Source organism: Vidua chalybeata, chromosome 9 (assembly GCF_026979565.1).
Source record: "Vidua chalybeata isolate OUT-0048 chromosome 9, bVidCha1 merged haplotype, whole genome shotgun sequence".
Taxonomy (NCBI): domain Eukaryota; kingdom Metazoa; phylum Chordata; class Aves; order Passeriformes; family Viduidae; genus Vidua; species Vidua chalybeata.
In genome coordinates, this window is record NC_071538.1 from 5,616,106 (window position 1) to 5,636,250 (window position 20,145).

General features: G+C 50.6%; 2 protein-coding genes across 4 annotated transcripts; both read left to right on the top strand.

The window, feature by feature from the left end:
- Nucleotides 1–515: 515 nt before the first annotated feature.
- On the top strand, nt 516–11,002 carry DEPDC1 (DEP domain containing 1). The gene is made up of 12 exons (XM_053950341.1): nt 516–655; nt 1,422–1,687; nt 2,583–2,727; nt 3,415–3,533; nt 3,917–4,047; nt 4,501–4,548; nt 5,230–5,370; nt 5,831–6,628; nt 7,223–7,395; nt 8,018–8,194; nt 8,398–8,583; nt 10,371–11,002. Exons 2-12 carry the CDS (start codon nt 1,455–1,457, stop codon nt 10,509–10,511), a joined length of 2,292 nt encoding a protein of 763 aa, XP_053806316.1. The 5' UTR covers nt 516–655; nt 1,422–1,454; the 3' UTR covers nt 10,512–11,002.
- A 2,032-nt stretch (nt 11,003–13,034) lies between these two features.
- RPE65 (retinoid isomerohydrolase RPE65) lies at nt 13,035–20,116 on the top strand. 3 transcript variants are annotated; one of them, XM_053950624.1, is made up of 14 exons: nt 13,035–13,066; nt 13,864–13,946; nt 14,285–14,435; nt 14,711–14,818; nt 14,911–15,052; nt 15,636–15,783; nt 16,037–16,118; nt 16,316–16,448; nt 16,566–16,705; nt 17,551–17,680; nt 18,531–18,645; nt 18,750–18,844; nt 18,935–19,046; nt 19,544–20,116. In XM_053950624.1, the coding sequence occupies exons 1-14, from the start codon at nt 13,056–13,058 to the stop codon at nt 19,693–19,695; spliced, it is 1,602 nt and encodes a 533-aa protein (XP_053806599.1). In that variant the 5' UTR covers nt 13,035–13,055; the 3' UTR covers nt 19,696–20,116. The 3 variants fall into 3 exon arrangements, with proteins under 3 accessions (XP_053806599.1, XP_053806603.1, XP_053806600.1); XM_053950625.1 differs by lacking the exon at nt 13,864–13,946 and having other exon boundaries at nt 13,040–13,066; XM_053950628.1 differs by lacking the exons at nt 16,037–16,118; nt 16,566–16,705; nt 17,551–17,680; ... (2 more) ...; nt 18,935–19,046; nt 19,544–20,116 and having other exon boundaries at nt 16,316–16,406.
- Nucleotides 20,117–20,145: the final 29 nt, after the last annotated feature.

Below are 20,145 nucleotides of genomic sequence, written 5' to 3' on the forward strand. Positions count from 1 at the left end.
AGCTGAGGAGAGAGGGGGGATGGAGCTGAGGAGAGGGGGATGGAGCTGAGGAGAGGCTGGAGCTGGGGCAGGACAGTTCTGTACTGGCCACACCCAGAATAACCTTCATTGCACAGAGGGATTAAATCCTGACAAAACCAAAGTGAAGGCGATCCCACCAAACCCTCCTCATTCCACAGCGTCCTGGACTGCTCTGGGTGGGAATGGACCTCGAAGCCCCTCCATTCCCACCCCCTACAGCTCAGGAGCAGCTCTGACATGAGCGGGGCCAGCTGTCCCAGCACGTTAATGACTGTTGAGTAAGGAACTGGTGTTCATTAATTTCTGTAATTACTGTCAATCGCAGCTGGGTAATTAACGCCCCTGGCCTGCCCGGGCCGGGATCCGAACCCGCGGCCCGCAGCGGCCCCTCAGCCCGGCCCGCCGGGTGACGTCACGCGTCGCGTGCGCCGGTCTCGGCCAATCAGCGGCCGGCGGCGGATTCGAACGGCGGCGCGGCGGCGGCGGCCGTTGCGCGCGCGGCGGGGCCGGCAGGGGGCGCTGCGCTCCCCGGCTGAGGGGCCGCCATGGCCGGGCCGGGCCGGGACCGGGACCGGGATTGGGACCGGGACCGGGACCGGGACCGGGACCGGGGCCGTACCGCGCCACGAGGCTGGTGAGCACCGAGCGGGGCTGCTGCGGGACCCGGGGGCGCGGCTGCTGCGGGACCCGGGGGCGCGGCTGCTGCGGGGGGAGCGGGGAGCCCGCGGCGCGAGCGCTGCGGGACCGGGAGGTGGCTCTGCCCCTCGGGGCTGCTGTCACGACAGAGGGGCGCTTGGGGCCGCGCCGTGCCCGCTGTCGCGACACCTGCGTGCTCTGGGCCCCCCCCCCCCCCCCACCTGCTGTCGTCGCGGTGCTCAGGGACACCCCCCGCTCGCTGTCGCGGGTGCCCTGGCACCCGGCGCTCGCTGTCGCGACATGTCGCTGCCTGGCGCCCTTCTGCCTCGTGTCCGTTTTCTCGGTGCGCGGGCGCCCGGGGACGCCACGTGCGGGAGCTCTGGGACGCCCCGCGCTCTGTCGCGACATTGACTGCTCACGGACACCCTGTGCCACGATATGTGGGTGCCCTGGCACACCCCCCCCCCCCCCCCGCGCTCTGTCGCGACATTGGGTGCCCTGGGACCCCGCCCTACCCTCGCGACACGGGGGTACCCGGAGACTTCCCACCCCGCGCTCTGTCGCGATCATGTCGGCGCCCTGCTGTCGTGCCCCCCCTGCGCTCTGTCGCGACATTGGGTGCCCTGGGACCCCGCCCTACCCTCGCGACACGGGGGTACCCGGAGACTTCCCACCCCGCGCTCTGTCGCGATCATGTCGGCGCCCTGCTGTCGCTGACACGCTGGGTGTCGCGACACGCGGGTGGCCGCTCCGTGTCCCCGCAGTGGAACGAGGTGACCCGGCGCTTCCGGGCGGGGATGCCGCTGCGGCGGCACCGGCAGCGCCTCCGCTCGCACGGCAGCTGCTTCACGGCCGCCGAGGCCGCGGACTGGCTGCACCAGGCGCTCCGCAGCAGCAGCAGCTTCGGGCCCGACGTCAGCCGGCAGCAGACCGTGCAGCTCCTGCGGAAATTCCTCAAAAACCACGTCATCGAGGACATCAAGGGCCGCTGGGGCGCCGAAAATCTGGAAGACAACGGTGCCCTGTACAGGTACCGAGGTTAAAGTTGTGCCCGTGGCGCTGCCCTGGTTTTTAAAAGCGTTTTCTTTTATAGTTCTTTTGAAAGTTTTAAAGTTCTTTTAGAAGTTTTCCGTGCCTTCCAATGTTTACATGTTTCTACTGGAGTTCTCACTGTTCATGTAAATAATGATTATTTTGCATTGCTCTTTGTGGGAGAACTGATGGACTCTTGGTTTGGCCTGTGTGGTTGGAGAGGTGGCAATTCCATCCTCCAACCCACTGCCACTTCTAGAATTCTATATATTGCAAGGTCAGAAGTTCTCTTTTGAACTTGCCAAACTTCTGTGTGCTCATTTCGTGTCCAATAGCGACACCGTGGTCTCTCAGGTTGAGGTTTTTAATTTAAAATGCTCAGATTTGCAGGAAGTGCTTGCTTTGGGTTAAACATCCTGGACAAAAAGTTAGTTATTAGCATAATTTTGCTCCTCTGAGTGCTTTACTTGGCTCCTGTGTGTCCGTGCTTTTGTCCACCCGAGGTTTTTGCTGGAATTCAAGCTGCACTCCAGTGCTTTGGAGTGAAGCCAGGGTGTTTTGTAGGAGCTGCCTGCTGGGTTTGCTGCTCTTGGGCCCTTTACACAAAGTCGGAGTGGGAAATGGAGCCAAGCAGCTCTGAAATCAAAGGCATTAACGGCCCCCACTTCTCACGTGCTGGGCTCAGGCTGTGCCAACGTCTTCTGCTTGACTTTGGCATCAAGAAAAACAGCCTAAAGCTCATTTATCATATGATAAATTAAAAAAAGAATCCTTTTTTTAGTCAATCTAACAGAGCCACACTGGTATGGAGTCAGAGGTTTTGTTTTGTCAAGTAATTGATTTGATTACAGATCAATTCTGAATGTATTTAACATCTCTTCCATTCTTCACAGATTTCCTCCAACCTCTCCAGTCAAACCTCTACCAAGCCCACCGAGGGAGAACTCGGAAAACTTCTCTGGAGACAAAGGAAAACTTTTTAAACTGCCCAGCTCATCCAAAAGGGGTTTGAAAAAACAGGAGTTCCTGCAGTCTGTGGTAATCACTTCTGTTCCTCACAGCATTGCAGTTGGCTTGCATTGTCTTTATTCTTTAAAATTTAGTGACACTGCTCTGTTGTGGCATCTTCCCTTAAGAAAGAATAGTTTAGACTTAAGGAATTCAGAAATAGTAAGAAATAAATTTGTATGAGAGGGGTTTTTACTTTGTTTTGGGTTTTGTTTTATTTCAGTGCAGAATTATCCCTGCTAAGGGATTTTAAAGTATTGGGAGGGCTGGAAGGTGAAGTCCTAGAAATGATCTGCACCACATGGCCTTGTTGAAATTTAATTTATCTTTGGGGGACAAATAAAAGGCACAAATCATTTAATTGGTCATCTTTCTGGAGAAGATGGAATGTGTGTGTGGCCCTTGAGTCAGCTGAGATTGGCGTACATAAATTCTGAATTTAGGTTCCAGTCCTAAAGGAGGATAATTCACATATTAATACATCTGGATTTGAGGTGTTTTTACCTTTTAAATTGCTGGTTTTGGATTGATGAGCATTTTTCCCATTTCTTTTTAGTTGTGTACTCCCATTTCAGTGCTGGGGCTGCAGGTTACCCCCTGGCTCATGTGGAAACCAATGCTCCACAGAATGCCCTGTTCTTCTAATTCCAATTTTCTCTAATTTTTAATTGCCTTAAGAAGCTCATTTATCTTACAGTATAAACCACTCATTTTCAGGAAAACTTAGCAAGACCAAAAGCTGATGTAAGAGAAGAAAAGAAGGAAGGCACACTGCAGAGGAGGGAAATAAGCCAGGAATATGTGCAAGAAACGTGGAGAAACATCATCCGGATACAGTGAGTGAGGAATTGCACACAGCACCTTCTCCTGTGGTGTGAAATAGCCCAAGCAAGCTTTCACCATTTGGTTTTCATTGTTAAAACTATGTTTTAAGTTGAATTTTTTCCTGTTGTTTACACAGGTTTTCTAATCTGTATATGAACTTTGGATTGTTGCATTTAAGGAATTTCTGATCATGTGCAGAAATGTATTTTAAACACCTCAGGTGCTCTTCCTTGCTGATTGTTGCTGTTTGTCCCAGGGAAAAGTGTCCCCAGTTGTCCTCCTGGAAGTGAGAAGTTCTCAAAGAGCACTTTAGCTCACCCAGAGTTTTGGAACAGATCTGGAAAGAACTTGTTTTCCTTCATCCCTTGCAAATCTTTGCTCTCTTCCTCCCCAGTTTGCAAACCATTTTGGGACTACCCTCGCTGGAGGAGGTTCTGCAGCCAGCCCAGATCATCCCTGAGTTTGTCATGTACAACATGAGCAACACCAGCAAACATGGGGTGGTGATCCTGCAGGACAAAGCAGGTGACATTTATTTCCCTAGATTTGCTTAAAGATCTCTGTTTATAAATAATAATTCACCTGTTTCAGTCTGTTGTTTACACTTTTTCCCCAAACCACAGCACAGCTCAGGGACCTTAAATCCCATCCCACCCCTGCCATGGCAGGGACACCTTCCCCTGTCCCAGGCTGCTCCAGCCTGGCCTTGGGCACTGCAGGGATCCAGGGGCAGCCACAGCTGCTCTGGGAATTCCATCCCAGCCAAAAATTCAGTCCCAATATCCCATCTAACCTTGCCCACCTTCAGCTGGAAATTATTCCCCTTTATCCTCTCAAAATTACACGTGGAGCAGTATTTAAAGTCAGTTTTAAATTTAGTATTTTGTGCTTTAAGTGTTATTTAATACGTGTGAGCCATTATTAGTTGTTAATTATTTGGGCTCATGTCTAAGTGATGCGTTTATGTTTGGATTTCAGAAGACCTCCCTCACTGGGTGCTGTCAGCCATGAAGTGCTTGGCCTACTGTAAGTCACTGAAGAGCTTTCAAGTTCCAGAAGCTGCTTTTGGGAGTTAAAAGGGAAATATTTGTGTGTGTGAAGTCAGCTGTGATGTTTCAGTTCAGAAACCTGTGGGTGGTTTCCTCTAATGCAGCTTTTCAGGAGTGAAAGGGACTTTGCTTTTCCAGTCCCTGGCTTTTAGCTGGACCAAAACATTTCCTACACTTCATATTAAAATGGGGAGATGCATTTTCTGTGGTTTGCAAACAATCAACTCTAAATTAATTAGATGAGTGCCTCTCTAATGAAACCAGAGATAATGAGCTTTTTTTTTCCATGTGCTGAGCTTCCTTTTGCTGAAGGAGCTTGAACTCCCTGTAGGGGAACTGAGATCACTGTGCTTTGGAAATGAAGGGACACACTAAGGGTGGGTGATTATTTTGCTGAGGAACCTATAAAGACCACAGATTAATTTTTCTTTATTTATTTTCTTGGTGTGGAACAGAACTGAGCACAGCTCTTCAGTGGCTGCTTGGAATCTCTTACACTGCTTTTGCTTACAAATTGTGCCAAATACAATATTTGTGGATTGCTGATAGGATTCTTTGCTTGTGAAACAAGAATAAATTTAGGCTGATCTTCAAAAATTTCTTTTCTAATGGGACTGTGGATTTTTGGTGTGAATTTCCTTTCTTCCCCTCTTTTCAGGGCCCAGGAACAATGACATGAGCCAAGCCACCTACAGTGGTTTCGAGCGGGACGTGTTCAGAACAGTTGCTGATTATTTTCTCAGTCTCCCAGAGCCATTGCTTACTTTTGAATACTATGAGCTCTTTGTTAATATCTTAGGTAGGTATGAATTCAGAAACAGTCAGGGAAGCTCTGAGTTCAGATCAGCTGGGGGACAAATGTGTGATTCAAAGCAGAGCTTGGCCCTCTGATGGGTGTGGGAGCTCCAATCTGAGGAGGATCATCACTGCTCCATTCTGTATTAGTGTTAATTAAAATGTACTTCTGCCTCATGATTTCCCATTTAAATTGCTGTTTCAGCTCACATTCTAAATATTCAATAACAAAAACTTCAAAAGATGTGCTTGTTCTGCTTGCTCCTCACTACTGCAGTGTTACCTTTGTTCTTGCATGTTGGTTGCAATGGCCTTGTTAAATTGCTTTGGGACTGAACTAAAGCCTTAATTAATATCTTAATTAATATCTTGACTTTGTTGTCTGTCTGCCCAGTTAGCAGCTCTCTGAACTGGTTCATTTTCATACCACTTGCATCTTTAACATCTCTTTCATTTCCTGATAGTTTTGTGTGGCTACATCCAAATTCCTGATCTGGGCAGTGGAAAACGTTCTGTCCAAGAGGAGAAATGTGACCCTCAGCCTTCAAAAACTCCTCACTTGAACTCTTTCAAGTCCACTGAGTGTCTTCTCCTAAGCCTGCTCCTCAAAGAGTCTGACAAGAAGGAGAAAGGAGAAGCTTCCAGGAGGTTTTCCTCAGAGGAGCTGAGAGCCCAAAACCGGCACAGAAAGAAATGGCAGCAGCACAAACTGCCACGTCAGCAAGGGAGTGCTGGGAGCCTGATAGGAGGGAGCTGCCAGAATCTTGCAGCATCCAGGAATGACCAAGAGCCACCTGGAGCATTTAGGACAAGGTGTTACTCCTTGGAAAGAATTGGAGCTGCTGCTTCAAGTGTGTGTGATAAAGGAGGAGGTGTGAGCCCCATCGCGAGGAGCGGAGAGCTGCTGGAGGAGCACAGAGTGAACTCGGTGGTGGAGCTGGGCTGGGATAGCTCAGCTCCAGCCCGGAGCCAGGGCCTCAGGAAGGTGCCTGGCCCGTGTCCCTGGGCTCAGGAGCTGTGGGATGGCAGCCACGGGTCCCGGGCCCTGCGCCACTCCCTGAGCCTGCTGGGCAGGAGGAGCTCCAGGAGCTGCAGTGCCATCAACAGACCCAGTGCTGAGATCACAGTGCAGCCCCTGCCCCGGGGGCAGGGCACACCCAGCCCCTCTGTGGCCATCAGCGTCCAAAAGAGACTCTGCAGGAGCAGCACAGACCTGTCAGGACGCTCTGTCCCCCCCTCCCCTTGTGTGTTGGCTGGCACAAGTAAGGGCTCTCTGCAGCATGCTGTACTGCCTTGTTGTGTGGCCTCACTAATCCCTGCTTCCCTCACCTCTGCCACTCTTGCTAGGTTTGTGGATAGGCACAGAGCATGGATTTGTGGGGTTTTTAAAGGAAATCTGCTGGCTAAATTGTTTAAACTGCTGTAGCTCTGCTAACAGTGTGTAGTATCTTTGGAGTATGAGCTTGATGTAACTGGCCTCTCTGCTCAGGTAAGTGATGGGGACAGGGAAGTAACTGGCCTCTCTGCTCAGGTAAGTGATGGGGACAGGGAATCTGCACACTCCTGCCTGCTGGAGATGTCTTTTCCTGTTCTGTGAATCAGTATTTTCTGGAAATACTTCTGGGAATAATTAGCGTCACTCCTTAATTGTATTGTGGTCCTAATTGCACCATAATGAAGGAAGTTGAAGATGACCACACAAACAAAAGCCTGTACATTCTCTTCTGTGTTACAGCTGATTTCTCTGAAACATAAGTAATCACACTGAAAAATAAGAAATTTGAGATACTGAGGTACAAACATGCTGGAAGCTGTTCCAAATCTTAATGCCAGCTCTCTTTGTGGTTAACTTGCAGATCTCCTGCAGCCTCACCTGGAGAGAGTTGCAGTGGAAGCCCTGCAGATCTGCTGTTTGCTGCTGCCCCCGCCGAGGCGCAGGAAGCTGCAGCTGCTGCTGAGGATGGTGGCCAGGATCAGTGGCAATGTTGACATGCCACGGCTGCACGATGCCATGGGCAACAGGTCCCTGGTAAGGGCAGGGAAAGCTCTTCTTAAAAGAATGCAGATGATTCCTCAGCCTGATTTCCCACCCAGCTATTTAGAGTCCCAGACTGGATTGGGTTGGGAGGGACCTTAAAGCCCAGTTCATTCCAGTTTAAATCTGGCTGCAGGTTTCAATCACCTCACTGATCTCAAGATGACCAAGTGAAGATTCAGGTTTAGAGTAGAAGTAGGAAGAAATTCTTTATTCAGAGGGTGGGCAGGCCCTGGCACAGGGTGCCCAGAGCTGCTGTGGCTGCCCCTGGATCCCTGGCAGTGCCCAAGGCCAGGCTGGACAGGGCTTGGAGCACCTGGGATATAGTGGAAGGTGTCCCTGCCCAATCCAAACCAGGATTCTATTCTACAGTTCTGTGAAAATGTTTATTTTTCTATAGGTTAAGCCTTTTTCTGCTACTTTTTTACATTCTGTATTTTTAATTGAAAGTGCTGTTCAGTTCCAAAGAAATTCAGATAAGGGAACAATGATGACTTTTCCTCCTTGTGTGACCATACTTGGAAGTTGGTTTTGGGGGATTTGAGCCACTGTAGAGTGGAGAGGAGAAAATAAATCCCCCAGCTTTCTCCACTGCAGCTGTGCTGAACTTTTCCAGCTGATCCAGACGTTTTCCCGCTGTGTCCTGCGCTGTGCAGAGGAGGAAGACCTGGATGAGCTGCTTTCCACACACCTGCTTTCCTTCCTGATGGACCATCAGCAGGAAATATTCCAAGTCCCAGCTTACCTGCAGGTTGCTGTGCAGGATCACCTCAAGTACATGGAGAAGGCTCAGGTTGGTGCCATGAGAACAGTCGAGATTAATTTGTTAATTGCTACTTCTTAAGTTCGGAAAATGCAAATAAACCCAGGACATTTTGAATGTGTAGATATTAATTATAATGTTTTGCAGCTTGTGAGTGGGTGTGGGTGTTTATTAGGTACTTACTCAAACAGTACAGAATCAGTTGAGTGCATGCAGAGCCCTTTTTCTTCCAGTGCAAACAGGAAAAAGAAGAAATTTGTGCCATCTTGCCAACGTATTCCTACTGCAAACAAATCACTTCTCAGGAGTTTGAAGAACAAAAGGTCTCCACCTCACAGGCTGCAGTGGCAGAGCTCCTGGAGAACATCATCAAGGATAAAAACCTCTCTGTGAAAGACAAAAAGAAAAAGTTGAAACAGGTGAGTTTATTTCATCTGCTTCTGCAGTGCCTTTGTGAGGGAAGGGCTCAGGCAGGAGAGGAGCAGAATGTGCTGAGAAATGTTTGATTCAAGAGCTGTCGAGTGCTTCATGTGCTCTGCTTGGGATTTTAAAGATGGTTTTTAAATGCTGCATCCTCTGGAGCCAGGCTGGGAGAGCTGGGAATGCTCACCTGGAGAGGAGAAGGATCCAGGGAGAGCTGGGGGTGCTCACCTGGAGAGGAGAAGGATCCAGGGAGAGCTCATAGCCCCTGGCAGGGCCTGAAGGGCTCCAGGAGAGCTGCAGAGGGACTGGGGACAAGGCAGGGAGGGACAGGACACAGGGAATGGCTCCCAGTGCCAGAGGGCAGGGCTGGGTGGGACATTGGGAATTGGGAATTGTTCCCTGGGAGGTGGGGAGGGGCTGGGATGGAATTCCCAGAGCAGCTGTGGCTGCCCCTGGACCCCTGGCAGTGCCCAAGGCCAGGCTGGACACTGGGACTCAGAGCAGCCTGGGACAGTGGGAGGTGTCCCTGCCATGGGATGGGATGGGATTTAAGGTCCCTTCCAATCCAAACCACTCCATAATAATCTGGCCTTTGACTGGCAGCAGTGATGTTCAAACAATGGTGTAAAACCAGGACAAATGATTCTGCTGGAGCTCCTGCTCTCCATTCAGTGATTCCTGATGGAATTGCAGCCTGGATTCCTGTGCTGCACTGGCCATCCCAGTCACCATTAACATGCCATAGGTGGGGTTAAATTCAATAGGTGCTAAAAGCAATAATTTTTGGCTTTAAGAGGCCAATCTCTCTCTGTTGAGAATCCTGAAACATTCTTTTGGTGGCCTTGGCTTTGTGTTTTGTAACATTTACAGTGCTCAAGATTATCTTGCACTTCTCTGGCCTACCAACAACTTGCCTAATAGAAAGGTTAAAACACAGCAGTTCTGGCAGGATTTAATCCTGGAGGGTTTTTCTTTCTTTTGGCAAGTCTTTCTGCCCAATGGAATAGTTTTGTACTTGTCCTGGAATCTCCTAAGCAAGTCTTGTGACTCCCATTTGAACAAGCAGCTTTTCAGGACAGCCACACTTGGCTTTGGTGCCCCTCCTGCAGCTCTGACTTCCATGTGTGTTGTGGAAACTTTCTGGGCCTCTAGAAAGTTTCATCAAAACTTCTTAATCTAAAGTAGAATGGTTAATTAGAGTTGCTTATGGCTTGGAGTAAGTGAGGAGTAAGAAGTGATTCACAGCAGCGGGGGAAAGGGGAGTAAGGAAATGGGGGCCCAAAAATGATCCCAGGACTGGAGGTGCCTTAGCACAAGGATGGGCACTGCCCTGGGCCTGCTGGACATCTTCTTCTTGATGGGAATTCTTGGGAAAAGCCAAATTCGTGGCACTTTCTAGAGGGTAAGGAAGGTCCCAATTGTGTCAACACCAGAAGTTACAAAGGTGGTTTGAACCCATCAGTGGAAAGGTTTGGCTCATGTTCAGATGTATTTACGGTTTTTCATCCCTTCCTGAGGCCTTGCAAAGGAAACAGGCACAATGTCCAAATCACTGCTCTGATTCCAGGTGTTTTCATTTCCATGGAATCATTGCTAAGCTTTCCTGGGAGAACCCTTCCAAAACAGGCTGAGTCTTGGCTCCCTGTTGGGTAAAACAGTTTATCCAAGGTGTTCCTGGAAGGCAGCTCTGCAGGCACAGCAGGCATGGAGTGTGCTCTGGCACGGCTGGAGTTTTTTGTGGGATCTGGGATTTTCTCATCATTGGTGCCTGTGTGTGCTGCAGTTCCAGAAGGAATACCCCCAGATCTACGGGAGCAGGTTCCCAACGACGGAGTCGGAAGCGCAGCTCCTGGAGAACAAACCCACCCTCAAACAGCCCATGCTAAGCCTCAGGAAACCCAAATTCCGCAGCCTCAGGTACTGACTGCACCACACCTGAGCCATCTCTCCCTTCTGGGATCTGAGGGATTCACCAAAGGAATTGCTGCAGGAGTTTGGTGCTGGCTGCGCTGTGGAAGGAGGAAATGTTTACATGGACACTGTGCTGGAAGGTGCCAAAATACCTTTTTTTTGGTGCAGATACTTTGGAATAACTTCTAAAAGAAAAATATTTATCTGTTTACAAATTATTACATTATATTGGAGTAGGAAAATGTGAAAATACACATAAAGCTGTTGTTAACCAAAAATTTATATATGTTTTTTTATGGGAAACTAATGACCTGCCTCTTGTTACGACCTTTAAATGTCTGGTCAGGAATTTGTGCCATTTATTGTAGTTTTTACATGTGTGTGTGTTGTGACTAAGTGCCTTTTCTAGTCTCAAAATGTTTATCTTTAAACAAAGGAGCTCCTATGAGTTCAGGACCAGGAGAGCCAGTTCACCATAAATAAAGGATTATCTCACTCCATAAATGCTTCTGTTCATATAATCTGTAAACCCTCTTCAGCTTTTTGATATTTATTTATATTAAAAGACTTGAAGTGTATTTCTGACATTTTCATGGAGAACTCAATTTAGATCTGTTGGTGTGATTCTCAAAATAGGAGTGATAGATGATCCATGAAGTGAGAGCAATACACTAATTTAGAGTTAGAGATTTGCTTATTAATTAAGATAAAGGTTCCCCCACAGGAGTTTAAATCTGCAGGAATATATTTGGGAAAGTATAATTAATTAATGTACTGCATGGCTCTGAGATCACAGACTGGTTTGGGTTGGGAGGGACCTTAAAGCCCCTCTAGTGCCACCCCTGCCATGGCAGGGACACCTCCCACTGTCCCAGGCTGCTCCAGCCTGGCCTTGGGCACTGCCAGGGATCCAGGGGCAGCCACAGCTGCTCTGGGCACCTGTGCCAGGGGCTGCCCACCCTCCCAGCCTGGAATTCCTTGGTACGTCTGCGATCCTGAGCCTGTCAGTTCTCTCCCAAAAAAGTATATTTTTTCTCCTTTTTTAAAAAAGATTTTGTAAATGAGAAACCGAAATTAGCCTCATTTTACCCTGTATTAATGATGCCTTAACGTCCTGTGGGTAACTTTGTGTTTTCAGGGCAGGGGGCAGCTGTTCCTCCCCTGGAACATCTGTAACCAGCCTCCTCCAGCACTCAGCACCTGCCTGAACTCGCTTCCAGTGCTTCCTACCCCATTCCATGTTGCATAAATGCTTTGTTTATGTAGTGTTCCAGTTAAGTAACTTATTAGGTGAGAAGCTCACATTTCCCAGGATTTGGCTTTCAAAGGCCTGCCCTCATTACTCCCAGTTCTTGATCCAGGTTATTTAATGTTCCCTTCTAAGGTTTTGACAGAACTTAACCAAAATGGGAATAAATAGAGAAATTAAAATTATGGTTCAAAGGGTTAATGATCAATCAAGATCTCAGTGCAGTATCCTGGTTTTCCTGTGAGAAGCTTTAAGTGAGCCCTTGTCCAAGTGGAAATGCTGCCTTGAAAGAGGGAGCAAGCAAACAACACCAGGGAAAGAAGCCAACCCTCACGTGCTGGTTGTGGCAGCAAATGGAGCAGGGGCTGTTTAATGTCTCGTTTTGTCCCTTCACCTCAGTTTGGGTCCCTGGAGCTGTTTCTGCATGGAAGCAGCATGTGAATGCATGTGGTGATAAAACACCTTCATCCTCTGCCTGTGAGGGGACAGCAGGAACCTCGGACCTTGTTAATCTTTGAAATGGCTCTTTACAGCACTGTTGTTTTCATAAATGCTGACTCTTACTAGAGGTGGTTCCTAATGGTGAGTCTGGAGGAGACTGAGGGAGACCACAAGGGGCTGAGGGACAGCTCCAATCCCTGCTCCTGTGATAGGGACAGGACCCAGGGAACGGCTGGAGCTGGGTCAGGGGAGGTTTAGCTTGGATTTTGGGAAAGGTTTCTCATCCAGAGGGTGCTGGGCAGTGCCCAGATCCCCAGGGAATGGGCACAGCCCTGAGGCTGCCAGAGCTCCAGGAGGGCTTGGAATTGTTGGGGGGTCTGTGCAGCGCCAGGGGCTGGATCAATGATCCCTGTGGGTCCTTCCAGCTCAGGAGCTTCCTTGATGTTTGCCACTGGCATTTTCTCCTCTCTTGGTGTCTCTGCTGTCACACCACTCCCGGGTGAGGCTCTGGAGGAGCCGGGATGGTCCCTGCAGAGCCGAGTGCGGTGCCAGCTCCCGGCACGGCTCCAGCGCGCTCGGTCTCACTCCTCCCTGGGCTTTTTTTCTTTGTAATCACTTCTGCTTGGGAAGAATTTAGGTCTCAGAAAAACAGTGAAAGCCCCTTTTTGTATGAACAGCAGGACAAAAGCTCCCATAGCCCGGGGAGGATTTTGGTGCTGAAAGCCGGCTCTGTTCCCAGGGTGCTCTCATTGGTGGGGGCTGTTTTGGGATGGGGCTGCCCTGGGCAGGGCTCAGCACCCCATAAATACCCAGCACGGCTCTGGCTCCGTGCTTGGCTCTGGAGGCTCAGGCCCTTCATCAGGGAGGATGTACAGCCAGTGAGTATTGCTGCAGCTCCTCTCTGTGGGAACACAGCCCAGGTGGAGCATTGGCTGGGGCTGGGGGGCAGCAGGGTTTGGAGGGGAGGAGAAGTGGGGACATCTCCATGTCTTCATCTCACATCCCGTGCCAAGGTGCAGTTCTGGTCTAGAGGAACAGGCTCACCTCCAGGTTCCAGAGGATTGACCAGAATTTGGAGTAGAATAATGGAATCCTGGGATGGTTTGGGCTGGGAGGGATCTCAAAGCCCCTCCAGTGCCATCCCTGCCATGGCAGGGACACCTCTCACTGTCCCAGGCTGCTCCAAGCCCTGTCCAGCCTGGCCTTGGGCACTGCCAGGGATCCAGCTGCTCTGGGCAGAGTTCACCAGCCTGTGCCTGGTGTGTCTTCATGGGCTTTGCAGCAGATAAAATTGGAACCCAACAAACTATTCTTTGCTTAAAAAAAAAAAAAAAAAAAGGCAAAAAAAAAAAAAGGAAAAAAAAAAAAAAAAAAAAGGCTTTTCTAAGAGCTGGGAGAAACAAGCTGGATTTTGCTTTCTGATGATTTGGGTGTCCTGGTTTGTTGGGCTGCAGTATGGGCTGTCCCCTCAGTGTCCCTGTCCCTCCTCGTGCTCAGGACAGTTCTCAGCAGCTGTTTGGAGCCTCAGAGCCTTTCCCCATGGAAAGGTGCTTCTCCTTCCTCCCTCAAGTTCTTTGTAAATCATGGATCATTCCGTGCAGAAAGATCCATCCGTCCCTGGGAGGAGGCTCCCAGCTGTGCCCTGCCCCGGGCTCACCCAGCTGTGCCCTTTCAGGGTGGAGCATCCTGCTGGAGGCTACAAGAAGCTCTTTGAGACAGTGGAGGAGCTGTCCTCTCCAGTGACTGCCCACGTCACAGGTCGGTCTGGGCCCTCACCTCCTCCTGCTCTCCTTTGCTCCTGCAGCTCAGGGGCTTCCAGGGCTCAGAGGCTTTACAAGGCTGGATGTGAAGGAGCTCACAGGGCTGGTGATTTGGGGTAGAGAAAGGTCAGACTGGGTGGGGAGACCTTTAGATATTTCAATACTGAATGTCTTGGTCCACAGCAGGTGTGAAGAAATCAGAGCTTGAAGAGCTCATGTGTGTTGAAACACTAAATTTAATTAGAAAATGAGTTGAAGTTTTGATTTTCTTGCTGTCACAATAAAGATTCCTTGGTCTGATTTGCCGTGCCCATCCCAATGCTGGGTCTCCCACAGGCAGGATTCCCACCTGGCTGCGAGGAAGCCTCCTGAGATGTGGTCCTGGCTTGTTCGAGGTGGGCTCGGAGCCCTTCTACCACCTCTTTGATGGCCAGGCACTGCTCCACAAGTTCGACTTCAAGGAGGGGCACGTCACCTACCACCGAAGGTATGTGCCAGTTTTCCAAGAAAAAAGAATATATAAGGAAGCATTTACTTGTCTGAAATGCTGGGAACAGGCTGTGCCTGTGGGAGATCCTGGTTATTTTGACTCCATGTGGTTATTGGAAGAGCTCTAGCAGTGATATCATTAAAGCCAGCTCCAGATGCAGCGTGAGGTTCTGGAGAGCTCCCAGAGCTCTCATGAGGCTCCTCGATGAATATTTGTATTTATTGCATGGCCTGGTGTCACGTGTCACAGACTTTCCCCTCCTGGCCCCCCAGGTTTGTCCGGACTGACGCCTACGTGCGAGCCATGACGGAGAAGAGGATCGTGATAACGGAGTTTGGCACCTACGCCTACCCAGACCCCTGCAAGAACATCTTCTCCAGGTACCTCGGGCTGCTGCAGACATTGCTGGGATGTCCTACGGAATTTCTGCTTCCCAGGAGCCCCTGACTGCCTGTTGGTTTTCTCTGCTCAGGTTTTTCTCCTACTTCAAAGGTGTGGAGGTGACAGATAACGCCCTGGTGAATGTTTACCCTGTGGGTGAGGATTACTACGCCTGTACTGAGACCAACTTCATCACCAGGATTAACCCAGACACCCTGGAGACCATCAAGCAGGTGGGTCTTTGTCCTGGGCAGACAGAAGTGTGGGGAAGTAAAACCAAAATGAAAATCACAGAGTCACAGAATGGGTTGGGTTGGCAGGGATCTTAAAGCCCATCCAGTGCCACCCCTGCCACGGGCAGGGACACCTTCTACTGTCACAGGTGGCTCCTCCAAGGTGTCCAGCCTGGCCTTGGGCACTTTCAGGGATCCAGGGGCAGCCACAGCTGCTCTGGGCACCCTGTGCCAGGGCCTGCCCACCCTCACAGATATTCTTCCCAATATCCCATCTAACTCTGCCTCCTGTCCCTCCATCCCTTGTTCCAAGTCTCTCTCCAGCTCTCCTGGAGCCCCTTTAGGCACTGGAAAGGTCCTCCCTGAACCTTCTCCTCTCCTGGGGCTGAACACCCCCAGCTCTCCCATGGCAGAGGGATCTTCAGGTTAGGGTTGGAGTTTGCAAATCAGAGCTCAACTGCAGACTTTGAGAGGATCTTCCCACATGCAGGGCAAGGATGTATTGGCTCACAACACCTTGCAGAGCTTGTGCCTTCCCACCTCCTGCCAGGGAAGCTCCTGACTCTGTCCCTGCTTTCTCCAGGTGGATCTCTGTAAATACGTGTCCGTCAATGGGGCGACGGCTCATCCCCACATTGAGAACGACGGCACGGTTTACAACATTGGGAATTGCTTCGGGAAAAACTTTTCCCTGGCCTACAACATCATCCGGATTCCTCCTCTGCAGGCAGGTCAGTCAATCCCACCTCTGAGCCAGCTGGGAAACTTTTCCCTTATGAGTAATTTCTTTATCCTTTAAATGAACTTTGTTATTGATAGAGTTAGGTTTTTTCTAAGCTCCTTTAATTTTGTTTTTTAATGTTGTATTTAAGCCACTTCCAGGTGGCTTCTAAATGTTAAAGGCAGAAATTTGCTGGGCAGATGCTGTAAGTACAGACCAAGTGTGGGTGAGACCTCCATAACCTCTCACCTGTCCCATTCCAGACAAGGAAGACCCCATAAACAAGTCGGAAGTGGTGGTGCAGTTCCCCTGCAGTGACAGGTTTAAGCCTTCCTATGTCCACAGGTAACATTCCATGGGGTCAGCAGGTCAGCTGGAACCAGGGACTAGTTTTCACATGTAATCAGCAATGAAAATTAGGTGATTAACCAAAATCAGGGTCATTTTGAGCGATGATCCATGTGTTTAAGACGAGCAATTCCATGTTTTTTGTCCAAACTGACCCCAGTGAGCCTCATGTGCTCCCCTGCCTTTCCCAACAGCTTTGGGCTGACCCCAAACTACATCGTGTTTGTGGAGACACCAGTGAAAATCAACCTCTTCAAGTTCCTCTCCTCCTGGAGCCTTTGGGGAGCCAACTACATGGACTGCTTCGAGTCCAACGAGACCATGGGGGTAAGCATGGGGTCATCCCAAACTGGGCTGGACTGGGCAGCCAGACCTGGGTTGGGAGGTCTGTTGGCTTCACCTTCATTTCCCTGAGCCTAAGCCCAGCTGCTGTGTGGTTTCCAGGTGTGGCTTCACGTGGCAGAGAAGAAGAAAGGCAGGCTCCTCAACCTCAAGTACCGCACCTCGGCCTTCAACCTCTTCCACCACATCAACACCTACGAGGACAACGGGTTCCTGATCGTGGACCTGTGCACCTGGAAGGGGTGAGGCCAAGGGTCCCTGGGCATCACAACTGCCCCTTGCACCACACACGCCACTCCCTGCCCTGCCATATCCCTGCTGGGGCCTCTGGCCCTTCCACCAACCCATTTAACACGTGGTGACATGTAGACTATACAGCATTGACCTCTCCAGAGGTGCAGGGAGCCTGTTTGGCACTCACAATCCAGGAGAAAAATATTTTTATCTTTTATTTACTTCTATCTTTAAGAAATGTTAGTGACTGGTGAAGGGTTGATGCTATGCTGGCTCCTGGGGCTGCAATGAACAGGGTGTGTGTGAGGCTTGAACGCTGCTCTTCATGTAAACACAGAAAAGTGGCACTGAAATGATGAAGCTCAATCCTGTGTTGGCTGCATACCCAGGACACCCTGAGCTGAGCTGATTCTGGCATAGGATCATAGAATTCCAGACTGCTCTGTGTTGGAAGGGACCATAAAACTCATCTTGTTCCACCCCCTGCCATGAGCAAGGTTGCTCCAAGCCCCTTCCTGTGCTTGTGCTGAATACCAGCAGTTGCTGGGTTTTCCTGACAGGGGCTGTGGTGCACACAGAGCTCAGCTCTGCTGATGAGCTGGACTGCAGCTTCTGTCACTCTGTTTTGCCCATCCCTGGCAGTATCCAAGACCAGGTTGGACAGGGCTTGGAGCACCCTGGGACAGTGGAAGGTGTCCCTGCCCATGGCAGGGGCTGGGATGAGATAAACATTAGGGCCCCTCCCACCCCAAACCATTCTACACTTCCATGAATTTTGGTCAAAAACCACCTACACTTCCCCCACACTTGCAAAGCCCAGCTGTGTTTCTCTCTGTGGTGCTGTTTGGAGCAGGTTTGAGTTTGTCTACAATTACCTGTACCTGGCCAACCTTCGGGCCAACTGGGACGAGGTGAAGCGGCAGGCGGAGAAGGCACCGCAGCCCGAGGCCCGCAGATACGTCCTGCCCCTGAACATCGACAAGGTACTGGAGCCTGCTCCTCTCCCTGCCAGGCCTCCTGCCCCACTTACTTCAAATTCAACCTTTTCATTATGAGGGAAAACTTCAAGTATGGGCTTTCAGAGAAACTTTGCATTTTCTTTAGCTGACCAATGTTTTTCTAGTTTATTTCTATGGTTGCCAAGAGAGGTTGTGGCTGCCCCATGCCTGGAAGTGTCTAAGCTTGGGCTGGGTAGAGCTCTGGGCAACTGGTCTAGTGGAAGGTGTCCCTGCCCATGGCGAGGAAAATGAGATGAGCTTTAAGGTCCCTTCCAACCCAAACTCTTTGATGACTCCATGTGTTACTGTTCATGGCAGAGCCTGTGGGGCAGCAGTTAATACTGGATCTGCTCATAGCACAGAAGGGAGCAGCCACAGCCCAAGCATATGTGGTTAAATCCTCCAGCCCTCGGTGTGAGGTCCCTGGAGCTGCCAGCCTGGCACAGACAGAGCTCTCTGGCTGGCAGCTGCTGGGTTCCTTTCCATGACCCCGCTCGTGGTGGCTGGCGAGTGGGCCAAGGACTGCAGGGCACCGGTCAGCAGAGCCTCTCACGGAGCTCACTGGGCTGTGGATCAAGTGAGAAGTGCAAGCCCACGTGGCAGTGCTTAATGAAACCTCTGAATGCCTTCAGCAGGGAGGGAAATTGTGTTTAGGCTGAGGAACAGGACAGCTCTTGCAGCACTGCCAAGCACACGGCAGCAGTCGCCTCCTGCCGCTCCTGAGGCTCTGCCACACGTCACTGCCTTCCCTGTTCAGTGCTGTTTGCTACAGTTCTGTGCAAATAAACCAAAACTTTTCTCCAATCTCTTGGGTATTTATTTCTCTTTGTCACAGGCTGACACGGGGAAGAACCTGGTCACTCTGCCCTACACGACAGCCACAGCGACGCTGCGCAGTGACGAGACCATCTGGCTGGAGCCAGAGGTGATTTTCTCAGGGCCACGTCACGGTATGGGGACACCCCAGCTCCGCCAGGCCACAGCAGCCAAGTGCTGCCCTCACCCCGTGTCCCACTAACCCTCAGCATTTATACATAGTTATTTTTCCTTGTAGCCTTTGAATTCCCCCAGATCAACTACAGCAAGTATGGAGGGAAGCCGTACACGTACACCTACGGGCTGGGGCTGAACCACTTTGTCCCAGACAGGGTAACTATCAGCCAATGGGGGATGGCTTCAGTTTGGGGACAACAAGGAGTATTCCTGAGCTCTGTGGTTGTGTGTTGTCCCCACCTTTAGCTTTGCAAGCTGAACGTGAAAACCAAGGAGACCTGGGTGTGGCAGGAGCCGGATGCGTACCCATCGGAGCCGATCTTCGTTTCCCACCCAGATGCGCTGGAGGAAGATGATGGTAATGCTGGGGGGGTTGGTGGCATTGGCATTGAGATTGGGATTGGGAAGGGCTGTGCCAGGCTGGCTGCAGGGCTGTGCCACAGCTGGGCAGGGCAGAGCCTGCAGGCAGCTCCCGGACAGGAGATGGGACAGGTGCTAACACTGGTGGGAAATTTCTGAGGAAACACGGGAAAACTAAAACTAGAATAATAAAATTTTGGGGTTGGAAGGGACCTTAAAACTCATCCTGTTCCATCCCCTGCCATGGGCATGGACACCTTCCACTGCCCCGGGTTGCTCTAAGCCTTGAACCTGGCCTTGGACACTTGCAGGGCTGGGGCAGCCACAGCTTCCCAGGGCAGCCTGTGCTGCATCCCTGCCCGTGCCCCTCAGCATCGATGACACTCCTGGGATTTCTGGTGCCCCGAGTGCCAGGGCTGCTCTCGCCTCGCCCAGCTGGGGTCAGACACAGCCCACACCCACCTGGGCCACAGCCACCGTGTTCTCACCTTGCAGGGGTGGTGCTGAGCATCGTGATCAGCCCGGGGGCGGGGCCCAAGCCCGCCTTCCTCCTCATCCTCAGCGCCAAAGACATGAGCGAGGTGGCCAGGGCCGAGGTGGAGATGAACATTCCCGTGACATTCCATGGGTGCTTCAAGAGAGCGTGAGCACAAACAGCAACACCTGACCCAGGCTTCCTGCAGCTCCCAAAAGGTGCAGTCTCCGTCTACAGGCGACCCAAACTCCTTCCACAGCCCTTTGCATTTGTGGGGCTGCTTAACTCAGATCAGGCAGTTCAGTCTTGTCAATGATTCTTCAAAATGGTTAATCAGGTATTTTTTAAATGCACCCTTCGGTACCATTTCCAGTTAAACCACAAGTTGGGGGTGGTGGAGAGACTCTGTTTATGCAAAATTAAACTTTGTAGCTGCAGCAGAGTGAAGAGGCTGAAAGAGCAGAGAGTAACCTCAACACTTTTACATGTGGTAACCTTGTGTACAACTGGCTGTGCTCTGTTACACGGTAGAGATTTTTTAGCCTATACTGAAGGATTCTGGATTTAAACATCATCCTGGTCATTGCTGTAGTATCCTCAGAGCAATCCCAGTGGAGCTTTG

Excerpts from the sequence above, each read along its gene's own strand:
- DEPDC1 (XM_053950341.1), top strand. The coding sequence starts at position 1,455 with ATGCCGCTGCGGCGGCACCGGCAGCGCCTCCGCTCGCACGGCAGCTGC. Across the intron at positions 2,728-3,414 it reads AGGAGTTCCTGCAGTCTGTG|GAAAACTTAGCAAGACCAAA; the intron begins GTAATCACTTCT and ends ACTCATTTTCAG. Across the intron at positions 8,195-8,397 it reads AGTACATGGAGAAGGCTCAG|TGCAAACAGGAAAAAGAAGA; the intron begins GTTGGTGCCATG and ends TTTTTCTTCCAG.
- RPE65 (XM_053950624.1), top strand. Across the intron at positions 16,449-16,565 it reads AGTCCAACGAGACCATGGGG|GTGTGGCTTCACGTGGCAGA; the intron begins GTAAGCATGGGG and ends TGTGGTTTCCAG. Across the intron at positions 17,681-18,530 it reads TGCCCCTGAACATCGACAAG|GCTGACACGGGGAAGAACCT; the intron begins GTACTGGAGCCT and ends TCTTTGTCACAG.